This window comes from Pteropus alecto, unplaced genomic scaffold (genome assembly GCF_000325575.1).
Source record: "Pteropus alecto unplaced genomic scaffold, ASM32557v1 scaffold280, whole genome shotgun sequence".
NCBI classification, from domain to species: domain Eukaryota; kingdom Metazoa; phylum Chordata; class Mammalia; order Chiroptera; family Pteropodidae; genus Pteropus; species Pteropus alecto.
This window is the reverse complement of record NW_006430057.1, coordinates 804,158-819,031: the sequence shown is the minus strand read 5'-3', so window position 1 is coordinate 819,031 and position 14,874 is coordinate 804,158. Positions and strand designations below refer to the sequence as shown.

At 42.6% G+C, this 14,874-nt stretch overlaps 2 protein-coding genes across 2 annotated transcripts in view; both read right to left on the bottom strand.

Annotated features, from left to right (window-relative positions):
- The window catches only part of LOC107195658 (acrosomal protein KIAA1210-like), a 13,283-nt gene extending 5,373 nt beyond the window's left edge, over positions 1 to 7,910 (bottom strand). Inside the window, exons 1-5 of the mRNA XM_025046230.1 lie at positions 7,901 to 7,910; positions 7,481 to 7,714; positions 4,400 to 7,168; positions 3,231 to 3,394; positions 1,626 to 1,771 (exon numbers count right to left, since the gene is read on the bottom strand). Coding sequence (XP_024901998.1) covers positions 1,626 to 1,771; positions 3,231 to 3,394; positions 4,400 to 7,168; positions 7,481 to 7,714; positions 7,901 to 7,910 — 3,323 coding nt within the window. The remainder of the gene's footprint in view (positions 1 to 1,625; positions 1,772 to 3,230; positions 3,395 to 4,399; positions 7,169 to 7,480; positions 7,715 to 7,900) is intronic.
- A 15-nt stretch (positions 7,911 to 7,925) lies between these two features.
- The window catches only part of LOC102880461 (acrosomal protein KIAA1210), a 52,757-nt gene continuing 45,808 nt past the window's right edge, over positions 7,926 to 14,874 (bottom strand). The window contains 1 exon segment of the mRNA XM_025046227.1: positions 7,926 to 11,263. Within this exon segment, the coding sequence (XP_024901995.1) occupies positions 7,926 to 11,263 (3,338 nt within the window).

Below are 14,874 nucleotides of genomic sequence, written 5' to 3'. Positions count from 1 at the left end.
TATAAAGGTATCTCGTTAGCCTGCTGCAAAGAAGGCACTTTTCTTTTGGTTTCCAGTAGGTGGCGTCTAAGCCTCTTGGATCCCTGCTTCATATAAAGCCTTAATAATGCCTTTATATAATGCCTTTATTTTCTTGTAGATATTTAATCATGCTCGTTACCTTCAGTTTCAGACCCTGTCAGTGTAAGCAACAGTCTCAGCAGGGTTTGCTCAGATTTCCCTGGGGTTCCACAGTGATTGGTCCAGAGGGTATGGGAGGAGGGGTTGCGGGGTTGGGGGTTGGGGTTGCGGCTCAGCCTCGGTGTTGCAACCACGGTCGGTAAAAATCAACTACTGTTTCTCTGTTGTCCACTTCCCTGCTTTCTGCCCTGATGACTGGGCCCTGCTGCTGGCTGCATGGAACTCACAAACTCTGCCTGGCAGGGCTGTTTAGAGAACTCGCCGCATCTTCTCCCTTCTCCCTCTTCCTGCAGGGAGCTCTGAAGGCTGCAAGAGGCAATTTCTTTATTGCTCCCAGTCCATCGGCTGACACCCAGGGTTCTGACCTGTGGTAGCTCCTATGCACAGATCCCACGCTCAGGCGTGCTAGTGTGCAGTTTGGGTGTTTTTTTTTTTATTGAGTTTTGGATATTAAGCTTATTGTTGTTTCAAGGGGAGAGATCTGGGGATGTCTCTCACTCCACCATGTTTTCTTTCAATCCCCTTAGAGCTCTTTTTAGAAAATACCAATGTCCATGACATTTCCTGAACTGACTGAATTAGGACCTCTAGCAATGGAGCCAGATTTATCTGTAATTTTTAAATGCTTACCACATGATTCTAATGCACAATGAGTTGAGAGCCACTTGATAGGATATAGTGCTGATGAAACTATTTATAGCTATGAACAGGTTAGGTGCTGCTATTTCATGGCCAGACAGTGGGTTCCTAAATACCTAGTCTAATTTCTTCATGAAGGGAACTAAGGGACAGGACAAAGATGATTCACTATAAACCTATCCTCCCCTCCTGCTCCTGGTAGATTAATGATAGATATATAAATAAATATAAATAGATGATGGATGGACGGATGATAGATGATAGATAGATAGATAGATAGATAGATAGATAGATAGATAGATAGTTAGTTAGTTCTGGCATATAATTTTGCTGATGAGACCACATTCCATTCTTTCCCAGTACAGTGTTTTTTCAGCTTTCAACATCCCCCTGCCTCTTATACCCCTGCTCAGAATGTGGAGGGGCTGAACAAGATTTTAAAATAGTTTTTTTAAAAAGTTAATACCATTGAGCCTTTATAGTGAATTACTTTTAACAGTTTCATTGGGAATATAGAAGGTGAGAAAATACTACTTTGCTATGAACTGGAAAGTAGCTTGATTCTTTCCTCTTGAATACCACAGGAATGTTTTAGTGAGTGATCATAACTTTGTGCCACACATCTTCCTTGATGTAGTAAAAGACTGGAAGCCACTCTGAAAGTTACACACTGGACTTATAGTAGTCATAATGATTAGATTTTTCTAAAACAATCGAATATTTGTATCTAATGGTAGAGCCCTGAGAGAATTATTAAGCTGATTTGGGCAAAAGGGGAGAGACATATTGTCTGAACTTGAAATTACCAAAGTTTCACAGCTATTTCAGTGGGAAGATGTTGCGGAGGACTCTTTTTACCTGCTTTGGTAGACTTAGGTAGGTCCATCTGTGCCATCTTCTCCTGTCTATTGACATTGGAAGTGAAAATCTTTCTGTGTTGGTTTTCAGCTCCCTTTAATACAAAAATGAAAATAGGAATCTTGTAAGTCATAACATGAAAATAGCAAATTACTCATTTGGAAGATCACAACGTATAATAAGCCCTGTCCTGGGTATTATGAGTTCAACAGTAATCAAATGGAAAGAGAGATAGAGAAAGATAAAGAAAGAAATAGCACTAAGAGCACCTCGGTTCACAATTTAGGTTCACAAAACCTAAGCTGGTTCAAGTTTAATACCTTTCACATGTGGAAGAAAAGGTTGTCTAATCATACAAATAGTGTAAACAACTTAACAGAATTATTTAACTTGTGTACAACGTTTTCCCTAGCACTTAACAGCAAGCTAACTGAACGTGGTGGTTACAAACAAATCTTATCAACTAATTGAAGTTAGTTCGACAGGATTTCTAATTAGCAAAACTTGCTGACATCTGACTGGCACTCCTTGCATTAGAAAACAATGTACTATAGGCCTTTTCAAAATTGTACAATTTAAGCTTTTCAAATTAACCTCTTCACAACTGATCTAAATTAATGAGTTTATACACTCTAGTGTATTTTCTCCTAACAAAAGCTTTAATAAAGCAAGGTGTACTTTGCCCCTGTATGATATTGCTCCTATAAAAATATTAATGATGAAAATGAAAAAGACCTTTAAAGCAAAATGCTAAAAAGATTCTCACGCAATCCCTAGACAAACTCAGTTAAGCCCTTAAAAGTATAGGAACTCTTGATATGTAAATTTGATGTTTTCTTGAGTCAGTTTTCTGCAGTTTTGATGAGGGGTTCTCATTCCATCTTTTCCAAAGATACTGCAAGTGGGACATTAGAGACAAGACATCATCCCATCATCCTTGATTCACATGTGGTACCATTAGCCTAGTCCATCACATAATTTTTCTTTTAAAATTAAAAAATCTAAAATAAGGTGCCACACCAAACCAAATCAATATGTAGAAACCCAAATATCAATTACCTTTTTAAATCATTATGTACTGATAGGAAAAGGTGTCTAGAAATTAAATGTTAAATGAAAAATAGTATGTATAGTTAGATTCCATTTATATTTTCTTAAATACATATACATACTTATAAGAATAAAATATCTGTAAAAATAGTTAACTCTCATCCCAGTGGTTACCTTTGTTTTTTTGTTTTTTTATTTTTTTGTTTTTTGACTTACTCCTTATTTCTCAACCAATTTCATGGAATCCTGCTCTAGAATATTTAGAATAGGATCTGATTTACAGAATCTTCTCATAATTATTACTTTTCACAAATCCTTTAAGAGCACAAAGCAGGGTGCACTTGAGTACAAATCAAGTTTTTTTCCTCTGAAGAGTCCCCCTGCCATTATTAATGCAACCGAAGAAGTAGGGAGCTGCATGCTTGGCAAGGTTCCCAGTGCAAGCTTAAACGGTTGGCCCCAGCAACCTTTTGGAGTGCTTTTTGGGCTGACTCAGGTCCTACCTCATATGTAGGCTTCTTAGTCTCAGCCTTAGTTTCAGCTCTATTATTGGGTTTTGGTTCTTTCATAGGAATGTGGGTCGGAAAATTCCTCTGCCTCTGCTTTACCATGGTTATCCAAGCTGGCTCTGAGGTTGCATAATCTGATTGTTGAATAGGAGCCTCTCCTGAGGAAAGAATAAAAGGAGTTAGAACAGAAGCAAGGCAGGCAGGGTCTTGAGCTTGGCTGGGGCCTACCCACAGTAATGCCCCAGAGGGATCTTTGTTAACTGCCAAATGAAAATAAACAAATATCACATAGAGAAGGGCCCACTTTTTGTGCCCTCCCTATAACCTGGCAAGGTAGGAGAGATCCTTGGGTAGATAAGAAGTTGTACTTCAAAAGTTTGCACTATCCTCTTACTGGTCCTTTTTCTTCTCTATCCATCTCTCTTCCTATCTCATGGTAGGACGATTGTTGCCAGGTGGGCTGGCAATGTTCCTAAGAGGCCAGAGGCCCAGGCCATTAATGTTATTCTTCTAACTCCAAGGAAAATCTTATAGTATTTGTTACTTCGTAGTCCTTCATGCAAGTGTGTGGTTACATGGGTGTGGTTATAGGCATATATAAGAGTATGTGATGGTGAGTCTGAAGGTACAAAGGCTTTGAGAGAGATTAGTGCTCAAAAGATCACCTGGCCCTGGATTCTTAGACATTTCAGGTGAGTGAAGAAGCAATGGAAGTACAAACATTTATAGTAAATTAAGATTTTAAGCTAAGAGTTTGAATATAGTGCTCTATTAATGAGTTGGCTTTAAAAATCCACATGGTATTGGGGGGAGCATAATACATGTAAAAGTATCTTGAGAAAAGCATAAATTCTATCTAAATATAAAATGTACAGAGGGTGGGAAGAGGAAATGAGGAGATGGTCATGCATGTGTCCATTACAGAATGTGGATAGATGTTCAGATGAGACTCCCTTGGAAAACAGAAGACTCAAAATTAACCCTCTCTAAATCCATTAATCTAGAACAAGGAACTATCTTTCCCCTAAATCCACAAGTGAGCCCTATCAGAGAGACAACTCAGCAGGCAGGGCTAGAACAGACTGCTTCCCATTTGAGACTTTGATTTCCAGTTCTTCCCTCCACTTGGTACCTACTTGCCATCTGGAAAGTTAAAGTCTCACCTGGGATCTTGTAAGCAGATTGCTTCTTGGCCATGCTGCCAGACCTGGTCTTGTTCTGTTGCTTCTCTGCAAAGTCAGATATTGTGGTGACGTTCTCTCTGATGCCCAGGAGCCCCTGGGAAGCACTTCTGATTTGTGGTTCTCTACCCACATAAGATGAAACTGGGCTTAAGGAGAATGAAGGAAGCTTGGTAAAATGGTCTTGTTTCTCACTCTCCTGCTTCTGTGAGGAAGGGATCCTTCTCAGTCGGACTCCAAAACGGTTTTCAACATCAGCCCCACTGGGGAATAAATTTGAATAGCTGTTATCGCGATCACTATCCTCAAGAACCTCCTTCTTATTTTCCCCAGAAGTGGATGTTGGCCAGGCAGGAGAGGTGGTGAACTTCACAGGTTTGGTAGCAGGAGTCGGGATATTCTTAATGAAGTTTTCAGAGTCCTGGCCATGTTTCCTGGTTTTATTTGGAGAAGCTGGACCTCTTAGTAGTGACCAGCTGCTAGAATTGCTCTCAAAAACATTTCCCTTGGCAGGAGCATTCATGGAACGTGAATAAACTTGTTGCTGATATTCAGGGTCTGGAAAGGCCTGAAAAGGGTGTCTGGGAGGCAGGTGATCATCCTTAGCACTGATCTGCCCTACAGGTACACTTGCTGAATCTGTTGAGAAAATATGTGGCTGGAATTCAGCCTCATCCTCAGCCTGGGACCACCATTCTTTAGGAGAGCTCTTAGAAACTGATAAGACTTTTTGCTGGTTCTCAAGCTTCCCCAATTTCTGGGAAAGGTATCTGGGAGGCAGCTGCTCTTGAGAACTAATCCACTTCACAGGAGGACTCTCTGAATGTGAGAAAACTTCTTGTGGGTCTTCAGGCCTACCCAGGGACTGTAAAGGGCATTTTGTAGGCAGCGGCTTCAAAGAAATGCCTCCCTCAATATCAGCTCTCTCCCAATCTGAGAAAACTTGGTGCTCAACTTTAGGACTCAACAAAGATTTGGAAGGTTGATTTGAAGACAGAGGATCCACATAAATCCGTTCCTCAGTAGCAGGGGTCTCTGAAAAAATTTGCTGTGCCATAAACTTCACGAATGACTGGGAAGGACGCCTGGGAAGCGGCAATTTCTTAGGTGTGCCTCCTTCAACAGCATTCTTCTCTAGATATGAGGATATTTCCTGAACTTTAGACCTCCTTAATAAGTGAGTGGGATATTTGGAAGACCTCTCATATATGCCCCCTTCGACAGCAGCACTCTCAAAACTTGACATTTGCTGGACTTTATGTCTCACAATGGACCAGTTTCTGGGAGGCGGCAGGTCTGCAGACGTGTCCCCCTCAATGGCAACATTCTTTGGACCTGCAGAAATTGATTGTTTAACTACTGGTTTCATCTGGGGCTGAGAAGGCTTTCTGGGAGGCATTGGCTCCATAGGACCGCTCCATTCTGCTGGAACACTCATTGAACCTGAGAAGACTTCCTGCTTCACAACTTGTCTCACTGGGGACTTAGAAGGCATTCTGGGAGGCATCCGCTCCATAGGACTGCTCTCAGCCACAGCTCTCTCTGAACTTGCAGAGGCTTGCTGCTCAGATTTAGGACTCACCAAAGGCTTGAAGACACGTCTGGGAGGCATCCACTCCATAGGACTGCTCCTCTCAACCACAGCTCTCTTTGAACTTGCAGAGGCTTGCCATTCAGATTTATGGCTCACCCAGGGCTGGGAGGCATTTCTGGGAGGCATCCACTCCATAGGACTGCCCTTCTCAGCCACAGCTCTCCCTGAACTTGCAGAGGCTTGCTGCTCAGATTTAGGACTCACCAAAGGCTGGAAGACATGTCTGGGAGGCATCCACTCCATAGGACTGCTCCTTTCAGCTACAGCTCTCTCTGAACTTGAAGAGGCTTGCTTCTCAGATTTAAGATTCACCAAAGGCTGGAAGACATGTCTGGGAGGCATCCACTCCATAGGACTGCCCTTCTCAGCCACAGCTCTCCCTGAACTTGCAGAGGCTTGTTGCCCAGAGGCTTGTTGCACAGCTCTCCCTGAACTTGCAGGGCTCATCAAGGGCTGAAAGGCATGTCTGGGAGGCATCGGCTTCATAGGGCCACTCCATTCTGCTGGAGCACTCACTGAGCCTGAGAAGAGTTCTTGCTTCACAACTGATCTCTTCGGGCGCCGAGAAGGCCTTCTGGGTGGCAGTGGCTCCATAGGAATGCCCCACTCCACAGCAGTGCTCTCTGGATCTGAAGAGGCATGTTGTTCAAATCTGAGGCTCTCCCAGGGATGGAAGGTATGTCTAGAAGGCACTGGCTCCATAGGACTACTCCATTCTGTGGAAGCACTTGCTGACTTGCTGGTATCGGACCGTGGCTGGAATTTAAGCCTTGCCAAGGGCTGGCAAAGATATTTTGGAGGCAGCATCTGCACAAAAATGCCCTCATTACCAGCAACGTTCTCTGAGAAGCTATGCTGGGCTTGAACATTTGTCACGGATTGAGGAAAACATTGAGGGAGCAGTGGCTCCACTGAAAAGGCTGTCTCAGCACCCTCTGAACCTGAGAACACATTTTGTTCAACTTTTGGGTTAATCAAGGGCTGGGCAAAACCTTCAGAAAGTAGAGGCACCATGGAATCTCTCTCCTTAACAGCTGTGTTCTCTGGAAATGAGGAAACTTTTTGCTTGAGTTTAGGGCTCAAACATGGCTGGAAAGGGTGTCTCATAGGTGGTGGTTCCATAGAAATGCTCCTCTTAGCTGCAGAGCTCTCTGGACCTGCAGAGATTTCTTGCTCAGCTATTGGTTTCATGAGGAGCTGAGAATGATGTATTGGAGGCTGTAGCTCCATAGAAGTGGCCCCTTCAACAGCAGTAATTTCTGGACCTGAGGAGATTGGTTGCTCAACTTTATGCCTCATCAGGCGTTTAGCAGTCATTCTGGGAGGCAATGGCTCCATAGAAATGCCCCACTCAAGAGCAGCACTCTCCCGACCTGCAGAATCTTGCTGCTTTGATTTAGGGCTCAACCAGGGCTGGAAAGTATGCCTGGGAGGCATCAGCTCCCATTCTGCAGAAGCACTCATTGAACCTGAGGAGACTTGTTGCTGAACAAATGGCCTCACAAAGGACTGAGAAAGGTGTCGGGGAGGAATCTGCTCCACAGAAACACCCCACGCCCCTGGTGTGTTCTCTGAAACAGAGGAAACTTCTTGTTGGTCTTCGGGCTTCTCCAAGGCCAGGGAAGAGTGTCTAGAAGACAGATCTTCTTCAGAGCTGCTCCAATCATCATCACTATTGTACTTTTCAACATAACTATTTGATTCTGTTCACAAAGGACTGAGAAAGGTGTCGGGGAGGAATCTGCTCCACAGAAACACCCCACGCCCCTGGTGTGTTCTCTGAAACAGAGGAAACTTCTTGTTGGTCTTCGGGCTTCTCCAAGGCCAGGGAAGAGTGTCTAGAAGACAGATCTTCTTCAGAGCTGCTCCAATCATCATCACTATTGTACTTTTCAACATAACTATTTGATTCTGTCAACACTTCATCTTCAGGTTAAGATTCACCAAAGGCTGGAAGACATGTCTGGGAGGCATCCACTCCATAGGACTGCTCCTTTCAGCTACAGCTCTCTCTGAACTTGAAGAGGCTTGCTTCTCAGATTTAAGATTCACCAAAGGCTGGAAGACATGTCTGGGAGGCATCCACTCCATAGGACTGCTCCTTTCAGCTACAGCTCTCTCTGAACTTGAAGAGGCTTGCTTCTCAGATTTAAGATTCACCAAAGGCTGGAAGACATGTCTGGGAGGCATCCACTCCATAGGACTGCTCCTTTCAGCTACAGCTCTCTCTGAACTTGAAGAGGCTTGCTTCTCAGATTTAAGATTCACCAAAGGCTGGAAGACATGTCTGGGAGGCATCCACTCCATAGGACTGCTCCTTTCAGCTACAGCTCTCTCTGAACTTGAAGAGGCTTGCTTCTCAGATTTAAGATTCACCAAAGGCTGGAAGACATGTCTGGGAGGCATCCACTCCATAGGACTGCTCCTTTCAGCTACAGCTCTCTCTGAACTTGAAGAGGCTTGCTTCTCAGATTTAAGATTCACCAAAGGCTGGAAGACATGTCTGGGAGGCATCCACTCCATAGGACTGCTCCTTTCAGCTACAGCTCTCTCTGAACTTGAAGAGGCTTGCTTCTCAGATTTAAGATTCACCAAAGGCTGGAAGACATGTCTGGGAGGCATCCACTCCATAGGACTGCTCCTTTCAGCTACAGCTCTCTCTGAACTTGAAGAGGCTTGCTTCTCAGATTTAAGATTCACCAAAGGCTGGAAGACATGTCTGGGAGGCATCCACTCCATAGGACTGCTCCTTTCAGCTACAGCTCTCTCTGAACTTGAAGAGGCTTGCTTCTCAGATTTAAGATTCACCAAAGGCTGGAAGACATGTCTGGGAGGCATCCACTCCATAGGACTGCTCCTTTCAGCTACAGCTCTCTCTGAACTTGAAGAGGCTTGCTTCTCAGATTTAAGATTCACCAAAGGCTGGAAGACATGTCTGGGAGGCATCCACTCCATAGGACTGCCCTTCTCAGCCACAGCTCTCCCTGAACTTGCAGAGGCTTGTTGCCCAGAGGCTTGTTGCACAGCTCTCCCTGAACTTGCAGGGCTCATCAAGGGCTGAAAGGCATGTCTGGGAGGCATCGGCTTCATAGGGCCACTCCATTCTGCTGGAGCACTCACTGAGCCTGAGAAGAGTTCTTGCTTCACAACTGATCTCTTCGGGCGCCGAGAAGGCCTTCTGGGTGGCAGTGGCTCCATAGGAATGCCCCACTCCACAGCAGTGCTCTCTGGATCTGAAGAGGCATGTTGTTCAAATCTGAGGCTCTCCCAGGGATGGAAGGTATGTCTAGAAGGCACTGGCTCCATAGGACTACTCCATTCTGTGGAAGCACTTGCTGACTTGCTGGTATCGGACCGTGGCTGGAATTTAAGCCTTGCCAAGGGCTGGCAAAGATATTTTGGAGGCAGCATCTGCACAAAAATGCCCTCATTACCAGCAACGTTCTCTGAGAAGCTATGCTGGGCTTGAACATTTGTCACGGATTGAGGAAAACATTGAGGGAGCAGTGGCTCCACTGAAAAGGCTGTCTCAGCACCCTCTGAACCTGAGAACACATTTTGTTCAACTTTTGGGTTAATCAAGGGCTGGGCAAAACCTTCAGAAAGTAGAGGCACCATGGAATCTCTCTCCTTAACAGCTGTGTTCTCTGGAAATGAGGAAACTTTTTGCTTGAGTTTAGGGCTCAAACATGGCTGGAAAGGGTGTCTCATAGGTGGTGGTTCCATAGAAATGCTCCTCTTAGCTGCAGAGCTCTCTGGACCTGCAGAGATTTCTTGCTCAGCTATTGGTTTCATGAGGAGCTGAGAATGATGTATTGGAGGCTGTAGCTCCATAGAAGTGGCCCCTTCAACAGCAGTAATTTCTGGACCTGAGGAGATTGGTTGCTCAACTTTATGCCTCATCAGGCGTTTAGCAGTCATTCTGGGAGGCAATGGCTCCATAGAAATGCCCCACTCAAGAGCAGCACTCTCCCGACCTGCAGAATCTTGCTGCTTTGATTTAGGGCTCAACCAGGGCTGGAAAGTATGCCTGGGAGGCATCAGCTCCCATTCTGCAGAAGCACTCATTGAACCTGAGGAGACTTGTTGCTGAACAAATGGCCTCACAAAGGACTGAGAAAGGTGTCGGGGAGGAATCTGCTCCACAGAAACACCCCACGCCCCTGGTGTGTTCTCTGAAACAGAGGAAACTTTGGTCTGGTCTTCGGGCTTCTCCAAGGCCAGGGAAGAGTGTCTAGAAGACAGATCTTCTTCAGAGCTGCTCCAATCATCATCACTATTGTACTTTATAACTATTTTATTTGATTCTGTCAACACTTCATCTTCAGGCTCTCCCAAAGACTGGGAAGCAGTCTCAGAACCACTGCCCTCCTCTGAAGCACTCTCTGAATCTGAGAAAACTTCTTCAGCTTTGGTCTCCCTCGAGGACTGGGAAAGGCTTCTGAGAGACAGCCTCTCTGCAGAAATGCTTTCCCCTGAAAAGACACTTGCTATATCTGAAATGCTTGCTGTAAAGGTCTGGAGAACATTTCCAGGTGGGCTTTCTTTGCAGATGGTTGGGATATCTCTAGGTGACTCCATTTTAAATGGGACACTTCCCTGTGACTCAAAGCTAGAAGCATCTTCCTCTTCTAACTCAATATGAGAAGGATCCGTAAGCAGCTGAGCCTCCACTGCCACTGAGAACATGATATCTTCTTGGGTTGTAAGAGGGCTTTCCACCACTGGTAAAAGACTAGCTCTGGCTTTTGTCTTCTCAGCTCCAGAAGCCCCATCTTCATGACATGGTGATAGACCACTAACTATAGACTCTTTTGTGTCTTCAGGTATGGGATATGATGATGATGCTTCTCTGACTTCAAAATCTAAACTGGCCTTTCTTCTTTCCATGACATTTTTATCTGAAAGCAACTTCTGAGGAGTAGCAGTTGCTGCTTGTGGAGCTATGGGCTCCTCCATGGCTTGTTCTTCCAAGGACAGGTGCCAGAAAGGGCTATCCCTGGCAGTGTTATCAGCAGGTGTGGAATCAGCTGTATCACCGAAGCTAAACACTGGACTGGATTGTTTAGAGCTCCTTTCTCTGGGTTCACACTCATTATTTTCTGAAGCACTTGATCCTTTTCTTCCATGTTGTCTTCCACATGCTGCTGACCATAAGTAGCCCTGACTTTCAGCAGCATCTGTGTTTGAAGACTGATCTGTTGTCTTATCATAAATCTCAATTTCGTTGTTCTGTTCCTGACTTGAGAGACCTGTACCAAAGAGAAATATGTGTGCTTCTAAATTCATAAAATAAGAACAGTCTGCATTGAGTGACATCAGAAACATAGCAGAGAGAAAGACATCCCCAAATCTCTCCCCTTGAAATAACAAAAGCTGAATATCTAAAGCTGAACATCTAAAACTCAACTAAAAACAGGCAAAGTGCACACCAACACATATGAGTGGGAGATCTGCGCATAAGAGCTAAGCCAGGTCAGAACACCAGTTGTTGGGAGGTGGACTGGGAGAAACAAAGAAGCTGCCTCTGGCCGCCGCCAGAGCTCCCTGCAGGAGGAGTGGAGATGGAGAAGGTGCAGCGACTTCCCTGAACAGCTCTGCCTGGGATAGCTGTGAGCGCCACTGCGGCTTGTGGCAGTGCCCAGGTATCAGGGCAGAAAGCAGAGAAGTGGGGACGGCAGACAAGCAGGGATGGCAGAGAATAACAGTTGATTATTACCAGACAGATTGCAAAACACGAGGCTGAGTTGCAGCCCCCATTCCTCAAAACAGAGGGTCCCTCCACCCATATCCTCAGAGAACAAAATCTGCACAGCCCCAGGGGAATCTGAGGAAACACTACCAATACTGTTGCTAACACTGACAGGGACAGAGACTGAGGGTAACAAGTGTGACAGAACATCTATAATAAAAAAAAGGCATTATTAAGACTTTATATAATGCCAACTGCTGGAAACCAAGAGAAAAACACCTTTTTATAAAACAGGCTGAAGAGAGATGTGCATATAATAAATCTTGTTTCTGGGAAAAAGCAGAATACACTTCTATTAATGCTCAGGTGAAGAAATAGTCAATTAAACACTATGAACAAGCAAAATGACAAAGCATCTCAGAAAAAAAGAGAAAAATCTCCAGAATATAAGCTTATAGACAGAGAAATATGTGACTTAAATGACGGAGAATTCAGAATGGTACTTCTGAAAAAACTCAGTGAGATACCAAATGATTCATATCAACAATTTCAGGAATTGAAAAAAAAAAACAACTACATGAGCAGAGCAAGGAGATTGAAACACTCAAAAAGAATAGCATAAATCTTCTGGAGATAAAAAAAACACACTGCAAGAGTTGAAAAACGAAATAGCAAGGTTGGGAAATAGAGTCGACCAAATGGAGGAAAGGATCAGTGATGTCGAAGACAGAAATCTAGAAAGAAATCAGAAGGAAGAAGAGAGAAACCAAAGAATGAAAAATAATGAAACAGAAATTCAAGAACTAGCTGATACCATCAGGAGAGGAAATATAAGAGTAAAGGACATTATTGAAGATGAGTAAATGGAACAGAGGGTAGAAAGCATTTTAGACAAATAGTTGATGAGAATTCCCAAATCAAAGGAATGAGCTGGAGCTTGGAATTCAAGAAGACAACAGAACACCCAATTATCTCAACCCCAAAAGGCATTCACCAAGACACATTGTATTAAAGTGATCAAAAATTAACGACAAAAACAGAATACTCAGGGCAGCCACTGAGAAGAAAACGGTAACTTATAAAGGAAAACCCATTAGATTATCAGTGGACTTTGCAGTACAAACTTTACAAGCTGAAAGGAGTGGAATCAAATATTCAAACTATTAAGTGAAAGGAACTACCAGCATAGAATAATGTATCCAGCTAAGCTCTCCTTTAGATATGAAGGAGAAATAAAGATCTTTTCAGACAAACAAAAATTAAGGGAATTCTCCACTACGAGGTCTGCACTACAGGAAATACTGAAAAGGGTCAGCTCACCTAAAACAAAATGACAAAAACAAATACATAATTAGGAGTGAGGTGACTAGCAGGCAGACAGAAACAGAGGAGTGCAACCCTTACTAAGAAGAGGGCATTATAAGCTTAAACAATAAGAAGAGAATTGCTATAGCAAGATAGTAATGAATGTTCAGCATACATAGGGACAAATTGAGATAACAATGACTGAAAATGGAAGAATTCAAAGTTCCAAATTGGCAAAGGGGAATGGAGATAAGACACGAGCAGAAGAAAATGGACGACTGTATATATATAACTATCCTTTACATATTCAAAATGGCAACCACACGCCAAAGATTCAGAACTGAAGTAGATAACATAAAACAAGAAGAACCAGAGGGAAAACCCACAAAAGCCAACCAAAATAAAGAAAACAGAAACACAAGGACAAGGAAGCAATGGAAACACCGAGCTACCAGAAAGCAAAAGAAAAAATGACTTTAAGAAGACCTCACATTTCAATAATCACCCTAAATGTAAATGGACTGAACTCACTGATAAAAAAGGCACGGAGTTGCAGAATGAATCAAAAAACAAAACTCAACCATATGCTGCCTCTGGGAGACACATTTCAGCTCTAAAGACAAATATAGACTCAAAGTAAAATGGTGTAAAATAATATTTCAAATAAATAGCATTTACAGAAAAGCAGGAGCAGCAGCACTAATATCAGATGAAATTGACTTCAAATTAAAAAAAAGGTAAAAAAAGATACTGAGGGACAGAGAATCATGCACCAAGAACACAAAACACTCATTAATATCTATACTCCAAATCAGGAGCCCCAAAATATAGAAAGCAATTACTAACAGAACTAAAGGGAAAAACAGACCAAAACACTATCAGAGTAGGGGATCTAAATACTCAACTGTTGGATGTGGACAATCATCCGAACAAAATTCAATAAGGAAATAACATCCTTAAATGACACATTAGACCGACTGGACATAATTAACATTTACAGAGCCTTCCATCCCTAAACAGCTGCTTATACATTCTTCTCTAGTGCACATGGAACATTCTCAAGGATTGACCACATCCTAGGACACAGAGATAGCCTCAACAAATACAAAAGGATTGAAATAATACCAATCATATTCTCTGATCATAACACTTTGAAACTGGAGATCAACAGTAAAAAGAAAGTATGTTGTTTAATATCCAAATATGTGGATATTAAACAACATACTATTGAAGAATAACTGGGTCTGAAAAGAAATAAAAAAGAAATATCAAGAAATACATAGAAACGAATGATAATGATAGGACAACATATCAAAACTTTTGGGACACGACAAGAACGATCATAAGAGGAAAGTTAATATCATTACAGGCCTATCTCCAAAAATGAGAATGAGCCCAAATAGTAACCTAACACTTCATCTTAGAAAACTAGAAAAAGAAGAACAAATGAAGCCAAAATTCAGCAGAAGGAAAGAAATAATCAAAATTGGAGCAGAAATAAATGAAATTCAAAACAAAACAAAACAAAAAAACAATAGAAAAAATAAATACAACAAAGACCTAGTTCCTTGAGAATGTTAAAAAAAAAATTGACAAATCCCTAGCTAAACACATTAAACAAAAAGAGAAAGGACACAAATAAAATCAGGGATGACAGAGGGGAAATTATGTCAGACACTGCACACATACAAAGGATCATACAAGAATACTATAAAAAAGTATATAACACTAAATTTAATAACCTAGACAAAATGAACCAGTACTTACAAAAATACAACATTCCTAGACTGAATCAAGAAGAACTGGAAAATCTAAATAGACTGATCAGCAGTATGGAAATTAAAACAATCATTGTAATCATACAAG